Source organism: Coffea arabica, chromosome 5e (assembly GCF_036785885.1).
Source record: "Coffea arabica cultivar ET-39 chromosome 5e, Coffea Arabica ET-39 HiFi, whole genome shotgun sequence".
In the NCBI taxonomy this organism is placed as follows: Eukaryota; Viridiplantae; Streptophyta; class Magnoliopsida; order Gentianales; family Rubiaceae; genus Coffea; species Coffea arabica.
This window is the reverse complement of record NC_092318.1, coordinates 49,215,568-49,231,762: the sequence shown is the minus strand read 5'-3', so window position 1 is coordinate 49,231,762 and position 16,195 is coordinate 49,215,568. Positions and strand designations below refer to the sequence as shown.

At 36.0% G+C, this 16,195-nt stretch overlaps 3 protein-coding genes across 7 annotated transcripts; all 3 read left to right on the top strand.

Moving 5' to 3' along the window:
* Positions 1 to 1,190: 1,190 nt before the first annotated feature.
* Positions 1,191 to 4,112, top strand: LOC113688556 (uncharacterized). Of its 3 annotated transcripts, none has more exons than XR_011814389.1 (4): positions 1,191 to 1,411; positions 2,091 to 2,988; positions 3,101 to 3,368; positions 3,484 to 4,112. XR_011814389.1 is itself a non-coding variant. In XM_072048942.1 (4 exons), exons 2-4 carry the CDS (start codon positions 2,427 to 2,429, stop codon positions 3,736 to 3,738), a joined length of 1,113 nt encoding a protein of 370 aa, XP_071905043.1. In that variant the 5' UTR covers positions 1,198 to 1,411; positions 2,091 to 2,426; the 3' UTR covers positions 3,739 to 4,112. The 3 variants fall into 3 exon arrangements, 2 of the variants coding, with proteins under 2 accessions (XP_071905043.1, XP_071905044.1); XM_072048942.1 differs by having other exon boundaries at positions 1,198 to 1,411; positions 2,091 to 3,016; XM_072048943.1 differs by lacking the exon at positions 2,091 to 2,988 and having other exon boundaries at positions 1,207 to 1,411.
* A 581-nt stretch (positions 4,113 to 4,693) lies between these two features.
* Positions 4,694 to 5,497, top strand: LOC113690287 (uncharacterized). Its single transcript, XM_027208124.2, has one exon. It carries the CDS (start codon positions 4,694 to 4,696, stop codon positions 5,495 to 5,497), a length of 804 nt encoding a protein of 267 aa, XP_027063925.2.
* Positions 5,498 to 7,193: 1,696 nt separating this feature from the next.
* Positions 7,194 to 14,418, top strand: LOC113743579 (glutamyl-tRNA(Gln) amidotransferase subunit A, chloroplastic/mitochondrial-like). 3 transcript variants are annotated; one of them, XM_072048940.1, is made up of 11 exons: positions 7,196 to 7,867; positions 8,803 to 9,114; positions 9,476 to 9,655; positions 9,770 to 9,864; positions 10,014 to 10,089; positions 10,388 to 10,465; positions 10,930 to 11,023; positions 11,151 to 11,200; positions 13,616 to 13,729; positions 13,902 to 13,947; positions 14,043 to 14,418. In XM_072048940.1, exons 1-11 carry the CDS (start codon positions 7,343 to 7,345, stop codon positions 14,060 to 14,062), a joined length of 1,590 nt encoding a protein of 529 aa, XP_071905041.1. In that variant the 5' UTR covers positions 7,196 to 7,342; the 3' UTR covers positions 14,063 to 14,418. The 3 variants fall into 3 exon arrangements, with proteins under 3 accessions (XP_071905042.1, XP_071905041.1, XP_027127428.1); XM_027271627.2 differs by having other exon boundaries at positions 7,198 to 7,867; positions 13,902 to 14,418; XM_072048941.1 differs by lacking the exons at positions 11,151 to 11,200; positions 13,616 to 13,729; positions 13,902 to 13,947; positions 14,043 to 14,418 and having other exon boundaries at positions 7,194 to 7,867; positions 10,799 to 11,025.
* Positions 14,419 to 16,195: the final 1,777 nt, after the last annotated feature.

The following is a 16,195-nucleotide window of genomic DNA, read 5'->3' as shown; positions in this document are numbered from 1 at the left end:
TAACCTATACTAACAGAGTGACTCAATAGGATCATGGGAAATCGATGGGAAGTGAACCACTATCGAATCATACGATATAAGAAGCACCCATATGAATCTAAAAGAATTGACATTAAGTAGCAATTTTGACAAGAAGTAAGATTTGAATTGTTAACCTCCTATCCCAATCTACAATGATACGTGGTGGCCAACTATTCTCTAGATAATTGGCAACCCCCGCTTACCAGTCATCCAAACTCGAGTTAAGTGTTACGGACTTTACCACACGGTTCTACGTTCATAGAATTCACGACTAGAATGTCACCTCCACTCTAGCAACCATCTTCGTGCCACCAAGTGTAAGGTTTGAATCTGGTTGGATAGCTCTTAATGTTGATGGTTCAGGTAACGTCAATTGTCTTTTCTGGAATCCAAGGAATTTTCAGAAGCCGCCATTATGATTTTGTTCTTGCATTTGAAAAGCACATTGCCATCCAACATCAATTTCCCAAACTCATGTTATTCCCTGTTTGTAGACTCATTGTGGACAAGTTCTAGAGGCCAGAGCGGGGAAGGAGATCAAATTCCGGGACTACCTCATCATTGATGCCCCAGGTGATCGCCAAATTCTGCCATGATATTTTGTCTGAGACATGCCTCCCTTTTGCCCTTAGAAATCGACCGTGTTTACTTTTGTAACTCGTCCACCATATCCATGGTTCCAGGTCGCTGTCACGGTGTCGTATTTGTCATTATTTTATAATTCTTTTCATATCATATCGATTGCGGTCATATTGTTGTGATCTTGGTGAGATGATTTTTTCATACATTTAATATTCTAAAATTCATAAAAATTTATTAAAAAAATATACAAAAACATGTAAAAAAAAGAAAATGATCAAAGTAAACATACAAACCTTTTACAAGTGCAATGGCACGTAAAGAATATTAATGATTTAACTTCAAATTTTTTAATAATTAATACGATATAAATGTCTTTTGGGATAACTATTTTATAAAAACACAATCACCCATCTCATCTCTCTAGCTCATGCACTAGAATTACTATTAAAAAAAATTAACTCTATAAAAAAACTGATTATTATATAAAATCTCTCTGCATAAATGGAAAAAATTATATATGAAAACTGTAGCAAGAATTTTATAATTCTTCGCTAAAACCAAATAAATTGGGATAAAAAATGGTTGACATGTGTGGGTGTTAGTAACTTCTAGACGTTCGTGACCCAAATCGATCACATAAAGGTCTCCTATTTGTTTACCTCTCATCTCCTCTTCCGTCTCCTCCGAGTTGACGCAGGTCGATTCCACCGAGTCCGAGCGTGTTTCCACCGATTCTTGCTCGCGGTGCGGTGGTGGAACGCTCAGCCTCCTTCCGGTGGCGTTTTGAACCATAAATTTCAGAAATGAGGCACGTAAAATACCAAACTTATGATCTTTTGATTGTAATATTATCCATCCTCTGTTTGCTCGCTTTAGACAGTGTAAAAATGGAATCATGGAAGAGTTCCTTGAAGCTAATCTACATACGTATATATAGTCTCCAGGTCTCCTTTTTAGTTTTCACATAGTATTATACTATTGTTCCTTGGGGCTGTTACCAAGGAATTATTCTCACCTTGGGAACCACTCTCTTCTTTCCTTCACCCTTGATTTGGTGCACTTTATACTACAAAAGAACAAGAATTAAATGATACACACACCAGGATGCAAATGATGAAAACTTGAATGCCTTTCTTTATCTGGGCACCTCCATTCAGATCCCACCCTGCTATAGATGCAGCAGCAGCCTCTGTTTATTATTGGTCCTTAGTTCTAGTGCAAGGCAGTGAGGGAGCAGCTTTTTGATATATATATATATATATATATATATATATATATATATTGCAATGAGTGCAAGAGAAGAGAAAAATATGGACACTATTGTTCATTTCACGTATCGACATCCACTTAGCATCTCAACAATCCAATGTCGAGCAAGACATAATGATCGATGTGGCATGTGCTCGGAAATCCTTGATCCAATTGCCAGAGTTTATGCTTGTCAAGGTTGTTCATTCTTCTTACACGAACATTCTGCTGAATTGCAGCTGGATATTTCACACCCCTTTCATCCCCATCGCCTTCATCATCACATTGATCCTATTGCTATTGGGAGAGGGTGCGACGCTTGCAGCTCTCGTGGATCTTATCCGTTCAAAAGCTGGTACCGATGTGAAGAGGCTGACTGCTCCTTTAGTTTGCATTTGAAGTGTGCTCTGTTAAAACCTTCTCATGATCATCATCGAGTAGAGGCGCTGCAGAATTCTCACGGGCATTCTCTACTTGTTTGCGACAGGCCAAATGTTTTGCATTACTCTTGCACTCGCTGTGACACTGAATTTGGAGATGATGACAAGATTTACGTTTGTCTTGAATGCAAATGCATGTTAGATGAGCCGTGTGCTGCTCATGGGCAGGAAATCAGGCATCCCTTTCACTCTCAACATACTCTCTCTCTCGTTCTCTATTATTTGCGTCCACCTCGTTGCTGCAGCCTCTGTGGTGGCGGTGGAAGGAATGGTTATTTCTTCACTTGTTCTTCATGTGATTTTTGCCTCGATGTTGATTGTGCCAACTTGGGCGAGACTACCACAATCTGCAAAGCCGACCAAGGGCATATTCAAATCCAACCTGTAACCCACCCCCATCCCTTGATTCAAGTGGAAGTAATGATCAGCATGAAGAATTTCAGCTCCTGCTGCTTTGCCTGCGGCCTCCGCTTTGAGGATCTTGTTTACGCTTGCCTTTCATGCCGAATCCTACTCCATAAATCCTGTGCTGATTTGCCTAACGAAATCACTAGCCATTTGCACCCGAACCACTTGCTCAAACTTGTCAAAAACTCTTTCTGGTTCCACAAGAGATTTTCTTGTCGAGTGTGCTTACAATCTACCGGCCACTTTTTCTACGACTGCGAAGAATGTGACTTTGGGTTGGATGTTAAGTGTACAAGATCTGCATTCCCACTTATAATGTCCAAATACCACAAACACGCTCTTGCTTACATTGACATTCAAACGCATAATTTTGAGTGTGTTTTGTGTATTTGTATTTGCAGACAATTTTACTTCAGGTGTTTACGCTTGGATTGCAACTTCAGCATCCACGATCACTGCTATCCATCGCTGCCACCGACCATCAAAGATGATTGCCACATACATCCCCTCACATTTGCCAATTATCCAATCAAGGGGGTTCCAGATGATCCGGAGGAAGAAGCAGAATTGTATTGCTATGCCTGTGAAGAAGGACGAGCATTCGACCGTATCACATATTTGTGTTCATCATGCCACTTTGTTGCTCATGTTCATTGCGTGATAACAGTGGTACGAGTATGACAACAGTCAACTCTTGGTATTAACTTGAATTTTGACAGCCTTCTGTGTTTTTGGATTGCTTCAAACTTAATATGTGCGTTTGGGATCAATTTTGTGTTACCAGATCATATCGTACCTGCACAAGGAGCCTAATCACTTGGCCATTACTATCATTGGAGAACAATTGGGGTCTACAGGTGATTCAGCTGATGAGGATGCAGTTCTGCATCAACTAGACGAGGAAATTATGAGACTCGAAAAGGATGTGCAAGCACTAATGGCAAAAATGGGAGAACTTAGAAAAAGTCGTTTTGAGCATATTTCAAAGCGAACTACCTCCAGAAGAAAGTTCCTGTTGGAAAAACGAGATCAACTGTAAATACAAGATCAATTGTACAAGTCTGTCTAGCAAACCTGCACTGCCATGCGCAATCAGTTGAGATTGAAGTTAGAATAGCCATTACATGTGATGTGTTTCCTGAGTTTGTTGAGATTATGGAAGAATTTGTGAACACAAAACCCCAAAAACATTTACTTGAAACTCTTGAAAACGTTTTTCCTTCTTAGCTTGCTTTTAACGCCTTCTTTAAAACTTCAGAAGGCGTAGTTTTATGTAGCTTATGCGGAGCTGCGCCTGTTTTAGGCAGCTTTCACTTCCCTGCCTTTGTAGGGTACTTGAAGGCTTGCTTCGTGTAGTTTGCACTATTATGTAGTGGTATGGACTTTTACTACACCGTTCTATGTTGGATTTCAGATTTAGAGTGTTTCCTCTATTCTAGCAGATATATTGTGTCAACTGTGAAGCGTAAGAATCAAAGAATGGAATGATAGAGTAATAGATCAGTTGCCTGAAGTTTAATCCAAGAAGTCCTTTTGACGTATTTTGTTCCTTGAAGCTGTTAGGAAGAAATTCTTGCCTAAAGAACCGTTCTTTTCCCTCTCATAAGTCATACCTACACAAATAGCTCAAGTACCTCCACACCAAACTATGTGATGTAGCCTGGTTTTAATTGGTCTTTAGTTCTCTTCAAAGGGATTGAGCCGCATTTTAATATTGCTGTAACTGCGAGTGAAGAGAAAATTATGTAACTAATGCATGCGGGAGTGTATCATGAATGGAAAACAAAAAAGGAAAAAAAAATCCTCTAAGTCCAGAATCAATCCCAACCAAGGAAAGCATAAAGATGATTCTTGTCAAGTCAAAAAGTTGTTGGACACAAGGGCCACTGGCCAGTTAGGATGCTTTTGGTAATTTGCCTTCCTTTAGTCTATGAGACTGTGGACTAGTATGAGTGTGAAATCATTGAAACATTGAAGTATTGATTGTAAGAGAGATGGAAAATCCTGTTCATCATTTCCGGCATCCACATCCACTAAGCCTCAGAAAGTTCAACCAGCCAGGAAGAAAATGTCATATGTGCCAGCGCCAACTTGATTTAGATGCTACTGTCTACGGCTGTGAGAGATGTAGTTTCTTTTTGCACAGAGCTTGCGCAAAATTTCAACAACAAATTATACACCCCTTTCATCCTCATCATACTCTTGCTTATCTCGACGAATCGCCTTATGACAATGAAACCTACTGCAGTGTTTGCAGCGAAAAGATTAAGCATGCTATCTACCACTGCGAAGAGACCAATTGTCAGTTTGATCTGGACCTTGGATGTGCTGCCTTGACGCCTAGTAAGAAGTATGCAGATCGTGTAGCAGAGCTTCAAGGAAATCATCAGCATGCCTTAATTTTACGTGACAAGCCAAATGAATTTTATGATTTTTACTACTTTTGCAGCCGCTGCTATGAGCTTATTGTCGATGATAAACTTATATTTGCGTGCCTGGAGTGTAAGTGTCTGTTAGATGAATCTTGCGCTGCTCAGGGACGTGAAATCAAGCACCCTTTTCATCCTGATCACCCTCTCAAACTTCAGCCCGTGAACTCTGTATCTCCAGCCAAATGCAGCGTCTGTGCTTCTACAGGTTTCTTATTTGTTTTTCAGTGTTCTTTGTGTGACTTCGTTTTGGACCTTGACTGTTCTAAATTGAAGCCAGCAACCAACAAAATTGATTCAGATGAAGAAATTATTAAAATTCAGTTTGTAAGCCATCCACATCCCTTCACATCCCTTGATTCAGTGTGATGCTAGTGGCATATCGAACTATCAAGCCCGCTGCCATGGCTGTGGGCTTCATTTCCAGGATTCTGTTTATTTTTGCCTTCAATGCGGATTACCATTCCACCGATCTTGTGCTGATTTGCCACCTGAAATGGCTCATCCTTTTCATCCTCAGCACCCACTCATCCTTGTCGAAAATCATTCCAAGTCATCCCCGGAATGTTCGTCCTGTCGAGTTTGTGGTATTACAACCGGATTCTTTTTCTATAAATGTAGAGAGTGTGATTTTGGATTAGACACCAAGTGTTCTTGGTTGAAACATCCGCCCATAAGAACTGAAGTTCACCAGCATCCTCTTGCATATGTAGACCTTGAACTAGAACTCTTTAACCTCGAGTGCAGCATTTGTGATTCATCTTGCAGTAAATATTTCTTTCGCTGTTTAGAATGCGACTTCAGCATCCATGATTACTGCCATCCTTCACCTCTACAATCCTTAAAACATGATTGCCACATAGATCCCCTTATATATACAACTACTCGAATAAGGACATGCCAGATGAAGAGGATTTTGCTGAATTTTATTGCAATGCTTGCGAAAAAGCACGAGTACTAGATCATCCTACTTACTACTGTTCAGGATGCCATTTTGTTGCTCACATTCATTGCGTGATTTCAGAGGTTTGCATATGTTTAGTCCATTTAATCAAAGAGTATCATTACCCCCCCCCCCCCCAACATATTTTTTGGGTGATTTTAGATGCCTTGTGTACTAATTCAATGCTTTACCATGCACCAGATCCTGCCTTATTTGAAGAAAGAGCCCCTAGACTTGACTACTACCATAGACAAGAACATCAAGTTGGAGACAACTGAAGAAGATACAGATGGTTCAGAAGATGAGGTGACCTTAGGACGTGATTCTTCAGCTGTTGGAACTGAAGAAGTCAGCGATGAGGCTACATCAGGAGGTGGTTCTTCAGCAGTTGGAACTGAAGAAGTCGGTGATGAGGATGTAAATACTGCTATACAACGCCTAGACGAGCAAATTGCAGCAGTCAGGAACAAAATTGAAGCACAGGAAGCAGAATTGGAGCAACTTGAGGGGAGACGTGCCCAGCTAATTGCAAAAGAAAGACAACATTCAGGAGAGTACTAGTATAGAATCTGTTTCTGCATATCATCAAATGCAAAATAACATGCACCAAAAAAAAAAAAATTGGAATGGGCCTTTTTCAGGTGATTAGAGCATTCTCATGTTGAGAACTGCACCAGAAGTGTTGCCATGAACAAAGAAAGAGTTGGTATTTGACTATTTGAACAGGATAATGTACCGGATTTGTGCTATGAGCCTGCAATCCTGAACCTTTACTGGATGAAACAAGATAAAGAGTAAAGAAAGCAAATAACAAACTGTACAAAATGCTTGAATACATATATTAATACAAAAATAAAGGCAGAAAACATCATTGCTACGAGAAAATGGAGTCATCATTGAAATATCAATGTACCAGTGTAGAACTATGAAGAAAAACAGAAGGGTTAAGGAACCACATTTCTATTTGTATATCTTAAATGACAAAGGTTATTACGTTTTTTTTCCCTTCTTTTGAGGATAACAAAATGAACAGCAATTTGAAGAAATGAAATACGTTCTTAATTTAGCAAGGCACGTTAGACGCTTCGCATTCACTTTGCGCCTTTAACTTGGCAGAGGTCTTTAATTCACTCACACGATCACGTCTTTAAGAGACTGGGCTTTAGCCATCCCTCTTAAGAGGATAATTCAGCAAAAACCCACAGCTGCCATAAACCCATAAATCCTCTGCCTTTCCTCCTCTTTCCCTCCTCAGAAACGAGCTAACAATAATGCTGTCTTCAATCCAAAATCCGAGGCTTCTCCGCCTCTCAACCCTCCATCAAATCCCCCTCAGGTGCCTCCAAACCTCCACCACCCCTGTCCCCACACCCTCCTCCCCCCAACCCACTTCCCAAATTCTCAGAATCCGTAAATCCCTTCTCTCCCGGGAGACCACAGCGGTGGAAATAGCCAAGACTTTCCTCAGCCGCCTCCGCCGCACCGAACCCCAACTCAAGAGCTTCCTGTACGTATCCCCGGAAGATGGCGTTTTGAAACAGGCCGAAGAAATTGACAGGAGAATTCAGAACAATGAGGAATTGGGCCCTCTTGCTGGAGTTCTTGCTGGGGTAAAAGATAATATTTGCACTTCAGATATGCCTTCCACTGCCGGGTCCAAGATTTTGGAGAATTATACTCCGCCATATGATGCTACGGCGGTTAAAAAGTTGAGGGAAAATGGCGCTATCATTGTTGGCAAGACTAATTTGGATGAGTTTGGTATGGGCAGTACTACTGAAGCCTCTGGTTATCAGGCGAGAAGTTTTACCTTTATCATTTTTCTTTAGTTACTCATTTTTCTAAGATTTTGTGTAAATGCAGTTTTATTTAGAAATGAGATCAAAGTTGGGATTTTTGCTCTCTACAAACAGACAAGTTTGAGTTTTTAGGTAATTACATTGGGTGTTTGTAGCCGGAATTTTTTTAATTTAAATTTTGTAGATATCTGATAGCTCACTTGTACGTCTGATCAGATATGGTATGGAAAACAAATGGCTTCTATGGACTTGAGTGTGATTTAAGCTTGTATGTTCAGTGGTTTTGAGTGAGCGCTGCATTGGAGACTAGGTCAAGGTTAGTCAAGTTGTGAAATTAAGGTAAATAATGCTTAAGACAGTGTGACTCATTAACGCCATAAAATGGGGGGAACTCATTAAAGTATTTTAGGACGTGTTATCTGTGCGAAATGAAGAGCTTTCTTGAATATTTGAATGGTCTGAAAATGGATGGTTGGATTTGGGTTTTGAAATGTAGTGTATTATGCGTAGTCTGGATACTCACTCTGTTACTCCACATATACTTGGTTTAACTTGGACTTGGATGCTGGTGCTAAGTTTGAAGTTTGAAACTAGTAATTTGAATCTGAGAGGAGTTAAAAATGCTTGTTTTTACTTTTTCGCATTTAAATGAATTAAAGTATGTGTTGCGGTAGAAAAGAAAAGCCTCTTTTCCACTTGGTATTGTCAATGCAAATTTGGTATCACAAATAATTGCTGTTTCTCCCTGGGTAGTTTAAATAGCAGTAGGATGACTGGAATTGCTGCACGTTCTCTTTGACAATCTCATTAGTAACCCACCCTATTTCTCATGTAAACTTGAGTTTCTCAGCTGTGAACATGAGTTGGTTCTAAAACCTGCGACTTGTAATTTGAAATGGTTTGCTCAGGTGATGCATCTTCATCTTCAATAGGTGACAGCTAATCCTTGGGATTTATCTCGGGTACCAGGAGGATCATCTGGGGGCTCTGCAGCAGCTGTTTCTGCTCAACAGTGTGCTGTGTCATTGGGAACTGATACTGGTGGAAGTGTTAGGCAACCAGCATCATTTTGTGGTGTTGTTGGACTCAAACCAACATATGGTCGTGTCTCAAGATATGGCCTTGTTGCTTATGCATCATCTCTAGATGTCATTGGATGCTTGGGTTCATCAGTTGCTGATACAGGGATAGTCCTTCAGGCAGTTTCAGGTCATGATAAATTTGATGCCACTAGTAGTAAACAAGTGAGTTTCTTTTCCTTGTTGTGAATAAATTTCTTTGTGGAACTTAATATCATCGTAGGTATTACATACCTAACTTCAAATATGTACCATACCAACTATCAAATCCTCTACCTGTACTACGTAAGGGCATGTGTCTTATACTCTATTTGAAGCCAGAAAAAACATATATTAAGAGGAAGTTGAATCAACTTAAGTTTGTAGTGAATGTCTATTAACTGTATTTGTGGAAGACACTGCTTAAGAGCAGCATGTTGGTGCTGCCTGCTTTTCTGTAAATGTCGCTTTTAGTGTCAAGTGTACATATTTTATCTGACTAGTATCAAAATGATATTGCTACATTGATGGGAATGTTTCTTTTCAGGGAATTCCTAACTTTGCATCCCAGTTTATTCCCAAGGATTATTTGGATTCTAAACCTTTGAAAGGACTTAGAGTAGGTGTCATCCGTGAAACCCTTGTGGATGGAGTTGATCCAGATGTAATTTCGTCACTCCAACGTTCTGTTTCTCACTTGGAGGATTTGGGATGTACCATATCTGAGGTGATCTTCTTTTTATTATTATTATTATGTTTTAAATTGAGTAGAATGTTCACCTGTCTTCAGTTTCGTGTGTGAATCAACAAAAGTATAGCATCTGATATTTACAACTCGCAGGTCTCATTCCCATCTTTCTCCCTTGGTTTGCCAGCATACTACATTCTTGCTTCATCCGAATCATCCTCAAACTTAGCCCGCTATGATGGAGTTAGGTAAAACTTGGAGTTTTGTTTATTTTTCAGATTTCTCTTGCACTATTTGGTTTGGGTTCTTAACGATTGGGAAGAGATGTTAGGACCACTGAGCAAGTAGTAGTGGCAATTTAGTTGTCTTGTCTAATTTAAATGTCTTACCTTTTCAGGTTTGGAAATCAGGTCTTTGCTGATGAGCTAAGTACCTTGTATGGGGATTCTCGTGCTGAAGGATTTGGTTCTGAGGTATGCATCATCTATTCTACTGAAAGATATTATGCAGCCATGTTACTTGGAGTTGGGTATGGGAGTCTCAAGGACACGGGTACTCTAGTGCAAAATGATTGTCCAACATGAGTACAGTACAGCAGGGCAAAGAGAATAGTCCTAGTACCATAGTTCTGCAATCCACCCCTCCAAAATGAGCAAAACTTGTATCTGTTGTCATAGCATGAGTTATCCTGTAGCATTTAAGGAAATAGTACTGACATCTGCTTTAGTTGTGGTGCCTGGCTAAGGCTAACATCTGATTTCTTGTTCTCAGGTTAAACTTAGAATTCTAATGGGGACATATGCACTTTCAGCTGGATATTATGATGCATATTACAAGCGTGCCCAGCAGGTAAAGTAATGAATGTGCCTTTTTTTGTCAAATATAATTGAATGTATGTCTATTGATACGGAGTTGCATTCAGATTGTGATCTTGCCTTGAAGCTGGAGTCTTTAAAAATCCTATTGACCTCTACCTCCTCCACAATCTTTCTCCAGTCTTTTCCTTAATGCGTGATATAATTTCGAACTCATGCTTGTGTATGTCTGTGCACACACACCCCTATAACATTGAATAAATAAAACAATAAAATACATTGTGGCCCAAAAAAATTGAATAAATAAAACCAAACATTAAAAGATTAAAAAAGTAATTTACTCATATTGTGGCCTTTGTTGGTAAAGCCTGTAGGTCAAAATATATTGTCAGGAGGCTTGATGTTTTTCAAGGAGCTATAATATGCTGAGTGTCGCAATGTGTTGGGTTGGTTTTCTTATGCAGCACATTTACTAGAATGATTATGACCATCTCTTAGGTTAGGACTTTAGTTCAGAAGAGCTTCAGAGCAGCTTTGGAAGAAAATGACGTTCTGATCTCACCTGCAGCACCATCTGTTGCTTATAAGATTGGTATGATACATGGATTTTCACTCACTTTTTGCTGTTCTTTCAATTGATTCTATTTATCTTTGATGTAAAACTATATTCTTTTTCTTTTTAAGGCAGCTGATTATATACATTAATTTGCTATGCACAGGTGAGAAGAAAAATGACCCGTTGGCCATGTATGCAGGTGACATCATGACTGTAAGTATTCACTGTAGAAATTCTGTAAGAGATTGGGGTTATAGACATACCTAATCTGGATTATTTTGTGATTATTTTCAGTTCCTAAAGCTAGTGCATTTGCATCCATGTCTTCTCTAAATACCTTAAATGAGTCCAGCTCTATTGTAGCTTGGGGTGAGAAATATGCATTTTAAGGACATGAAAGCAAATTGATCATGAGATAAAATCCCAGAAGTATGTAACTTGGAGAAATTTGAAAGCTGGCAATGGATCAAAATTGTGCAACATATGACTTACCTTGGTGTGGAAATATATTACTACTACAAGCAGTGACGGAGCCAGGATTTTTTCCTTGGGGGGGCCAAAATTTTTTCGAACAAAATTATCTTAATATGTTATGTTCAAACTAATTTTTATTTATTTAAATATATGACATCTTAAAATATCAAATTTTAATTTTAATTATAAAGGTATGTCTATTTCATAAATATGTAGCATAGTCATAACTAAAATTAAGATAAGAAATAACATTTGATTAAATATCTTATAACATCACAAACCACTTAAGTTGCACATTATGAGAAGATGTTCCAATATGTTACTTGTGCAAAAACAAAAATATGACTATGTAATATAAATATAATTATTTTCAATTAAAAAAAGATAAAAGTTATGTTAATATACCTTGAAATTTCATCCTCTTTGATTAAAAATAAATTGAGTTTTACGTTCTTTCATAGAACTAAATTCATCTCTAATTGAATCAATGCTAAATTTTCGAACAACTTCCTTTTTTTATGTACATTGTTAGGCAATCATTCAAGAAATGATCTTTTATCTTGTTTTGGAGCTTTATTTTGATTATTTTCATAATTGAAAATGTCCATTCTATAGACTATAAAACGGATCCAGGATTTTTTCCTTGGGAGGGGGGCCAAAATTTTTCTTAACAAAATTATCTTAATATGTTATGTTCAAAATAATTTTCATCTATTTAAATATATGATATCTTAAACTATCAAATTTTAATTTTAATTATAAAGGTATGTCTATTACATAAATATGCAACATAGTCATAACAAAAATTAGGACAAAAAATAACCTTTGATTAAATATCTTATAACATAACAAACTACCCAAATTGTACATTATGAGAAGATGCTTCAATATGTCATTTGTGCAAAAATAAAAATATAACTATACAATATAATATAACTATTTTCAATTAATAAAAGATAAAAGTTATGTTAGCATACCTTGAAATTTCAACCTCTTTTTTTAAAAGTAAATTGAGTTTTACGTTCTTTCATAGAACTAAATTCATCTATAATTGAATCAGTGTTAAATTTTGATTATCCTTTTTTTTATATACATTGTTAGACAATCATTCAAGAAATTATCTTTTATCTTGTTTTAGAGTTTTGTTTTGATTATATTCACAATTGAAAATGTACATTCTATAGTTGCAATTGATACAGAAAGAGTGAGAACAAATATCATCAATCTGCCAATAACAGGATATATCACTCAATTTCTTGTCTTCACCAAGCCTTCAAGTAATTATTTGTATATGAGTCAACAAGAGGATAGATCACTAATTTTAAATTTTTTTATCAATTAGGCTAAGGTGTATATTTGTATATGGACCAATAAAGTAATTATTTTTATTGTAGCCCATTGATAATTATGAATTAAGTCTTTTATTATAATACATCAAATTGGGTCAATTTACTATGGATCATCAAATTATATAATTTTTTGAATGTTAAATAATTAGTACAATAAAAAATAAATAACTTTTTTTTGAAGAAAAAATTAAATCAAAAGGTGGCTAATTCACACACACAAGAGATATATATACATATATATATATATAAACTCTCATTATATAAACTAAAATTGTAAAAAATTAGGGGGGGCCAACTTTGACTTATACATATATTTACATATTATGAATTAAATTTTTCAAAACTTAGGGGGGGCCATGGCCCCCCTCTGCCCCCCCTTGGCTCCATCATTGACTACAAGAAGATGAAGGTCACACTAGTTGAGCAAAGCTATTAGTGGGAGTGAGTAGATTATGATGGTTGTACCTTAAAAGTGCTTGCTCTTGCACAAAGCTTATTATATGATTCCATGTTTGAGTGGAGGTATCTTATTAAGTAAATTTGTTATAGTTTGATGTTTCCCATTGCCTGTTTTCGCCATTTTATTTGTTCATTATGGAAGTGATTTGTAAGTATTTAGAAGGTTGCACTTCTAAATTTTTGGCATTCGTTAGTTATATAACTTGCAATGACATGGATCCTGTACTCCTGTTGTATTTGTCCTCATCATACATGAATTAGCAATCCCAGATTGAAATACTGGACAGAGAACTAGTAACTGTTTTTAGATTTTCTTCTTCCATTTATAACATTACGTATGATGCAGGTCAATGTCAACTTGGCTGGTTTACCTGCATTGGTTTTACCCTGTGGATTTGTTGAAGAAGGATCATCTGTTCTTCCTGTTGGTTTGCAAATGATTGGAGCAGCATTTGATGAGGTTGGTGTTGGATTTTTTTTGTATATAAGGATCTATATTTGAGTACCGTAACTATCTGCTATGCGATTTGCTCTGTCTTATCTGTTCATGGTACTCTGGGTGATCTTTTTTGTAGTTACTGGTTTTTCAAGGCAAGCATAAGTTACATAAACAGTTTTGCATTTTATTGCAGGAAAGTTTACTTAAAATAGGCCACATTTTTGAGCAGACGCTTCAAGGTTACAGTTTTGTCCCTCCACTAGTGGGCGATGACTTTTGAGTGCTAATCACCATCTGGCATTGCAATTTGAAAATGTAGAAAGAATTTTTTCAGGGCTTTTGGAGTTGCTGTAGGTTACAAGACCATGATGGATGTTCTTCAAGCGTTCTTCCTACTAGAATACCCGCTATTTTTGCAGGCAAATTCCGTCAAGTTGATACTTTAACCTGTTTGCAATGTGTATGTTCAGAGTTATTCATTGAAGACTTGAGATGGTCCACTAATTCTCGTCCACAGTGCTAGGAAAAGTTGCTGCAGAAAGCATCTATATAATTTTAGAGGATTCATTGTCTGATATAGCAGCTGAATTAACTGATTGCTTAAGATGTAGATGCTAGCTCTCGTATTTGCATTTTGCAGTAATTTAAGGGTGTTGTATATGAAATTTTTATCACAGGTACAAAGGCTAAGTAGACCTGTTTCCACGTCATTGTCTATTTGGCATCCAAGTTTCATATCATCATTATCATTATCATTATCATTATCACAACTATATAAAAAGTATGAATGTTGGTTTTAGGGAGTACAAGTGTAAGCACTTTTTTATCTCAGTTTTTGTTATCCCTAAATTACCTCATGTTTTTTAATTAGAATTATTGCATTTTAATATGGCACTAATTAAAAGAAATAAAACACTCCAATTGATTACATTTTAATAGTATTGGTAATTAGAATTAAAAATTGCTTATTAAAAGCTATTTATCTACTCTTGGACTCCATTTTCAATTATTATACATATCAAAATTTCTTAATTGAAGCAGGAAAATTTTCTCATGAGTCATTAGTTGTCATTGTAAGAAGAAAAATCAATTTCAAAAAATAGATACTCTCTAGAAAATGAAAAAACATATAAGGACAAGAGAATCTTTATTCATCTGTATACAAAAATATCACGAGTAAATTTTACAATTATGCATTTTTTTCCAATATGAAGAATTTTTTATGTTGCATCCAATGGAATTTCAATATACAAAAATTGATGACACCTTTATAATTGAAATAGCAGTATTAAATTGGAAAAAAAAAAATCTAAAATAGAACCATACAAACCACTATCATCATTAATAGCAACTGATCAAAACAAAAAAAAATTAAAAAAATTTGTAAACTATTTATAAAATGACATAAAGTAAATAGCAAATGAATTAAAAAACTAGAATACAATTCAAATAATATCAAAGACAACATCAAAATGACTCCGATCTCGGGGAATACAAACAATATTGGTTTGAGCAAACCAAGTCCATCCATCAAGTCAGAAGTCATCTCTAATGATAAAATAAGAATTATAATAAGGGTAAATTTAAAATGAAGAATGATAAAATGAAAATGATATCCAAATTGTTTTTAGTGATGTCCAAACTACCCTTTTTTTTCCTAACGATTACATATATTTATTGTATTGCAACATTAGTGAATAATGGAAGCGGTTATGAAATGAAAAGCTTTAAAATTAAGTAAATTTCATTTATAGTGACAATTGTAATTAGACATATTTAGTGCATTCCAATAATTGATAATAATGATAGCGGTTATGGATTAAAAGTTGGCAATTAAAAAATAAAATACCAAAAAATTAATATTAAAATTATTAATTGGCCACAATTCTCATTCCAATTCCATGATCATCGAAACAACTAATAGTAAAACCAAAAATATTGTGCTTATATGAAAAAAGTAGACTTGTTGCTTTTGTTTCGCATTGGATTGTGCTAAAAACATGAATAAAAGAAAAGCAAAATAGAAAAAACTTCAACTATCTCTATCTATAAAATTTCAATTCTTAGAATGTACAAACCAAAAAAACTTTACGTGGTAGATCATTTAGACTCCATTATTGACAAAAATAGAATTAACATGATACAAAGAATTCAAATTACATGTATGTTTAATTTTCTAACTTAATTATATTCTTCATTTATAAAAAATTGTGATGATTGTGGTTTATATGCAATAGAATCATGAATATACAATAATTTTGGTAAAACATGATATTATCAATATTTGATATGTTAGAGTTCAAGCTATAAATCAAAAAGTGTTTGGATCATAATTTCAAATTTAATCCTAAGGGATATGTCAACTACATTGTAATGTTTTCTGTCTCTTTTCATTTAATAAAATTTTTAAAAGTAACTAGCTTTAAAAAATAAATAATATAAAAATACTATTATTATGATGTTGGTGATCAAAATTTCATAAAAAAA

Excerpts from the sequence above, each read along its gene's own strand:
- LOC113688556 (XM_072048942.1), top strand. The coding sequence starts at position 2,427 with ATGTTAGATGAGCCGTGTGCTGCTCATGGGCAGGAAATCAGGCATCCC. Across the intron at positions 3,017-3,100 it reads TCTGCATTCCCACTTATAAT|ACAATTTTACTTCAGGTGTT; the intron begins GTCCAAATACCA and ends TTGTATTTGCAG. Across the intron at positions 3,369-3,483 it reads TTCATTGCGTGATAACAGTG|ATCATATCGTACCTGCACAA; the intron begins GTACGAGTATGA and ends TTGTGTTACCAG.
- LOC113743579 (XM_027271627.2), top strand. The coding sequence starts at position 7,343 with ATGCTGTCTTCAATCCAAAATCCGAGGCTTCTCCGCCTCTCAACCCTC. Across the intron at positions 9,865-10,013 it reads GCCCGCTATGATGGAGTTAG|GTTTGGAAATCAGGTCTTTG; the intron begins GTAAAACTTGGA and ends TTACCTTTTCAG. Across the intron at positions 11,024-11,150 it reads ATCTGTTGCTTATAAGATTG|GTGAGAAGAAAAATGACCCG; the intron begins GTATGATACATG and ends TGCTATGCACAG.
- LOC113690287 (XM_027208124.2), top strand. The coding sequence starts at position 4,694 with ATGGAAAATCCTGTTCATCATTTCCGGCATCCACATCCACTAAGCCTC.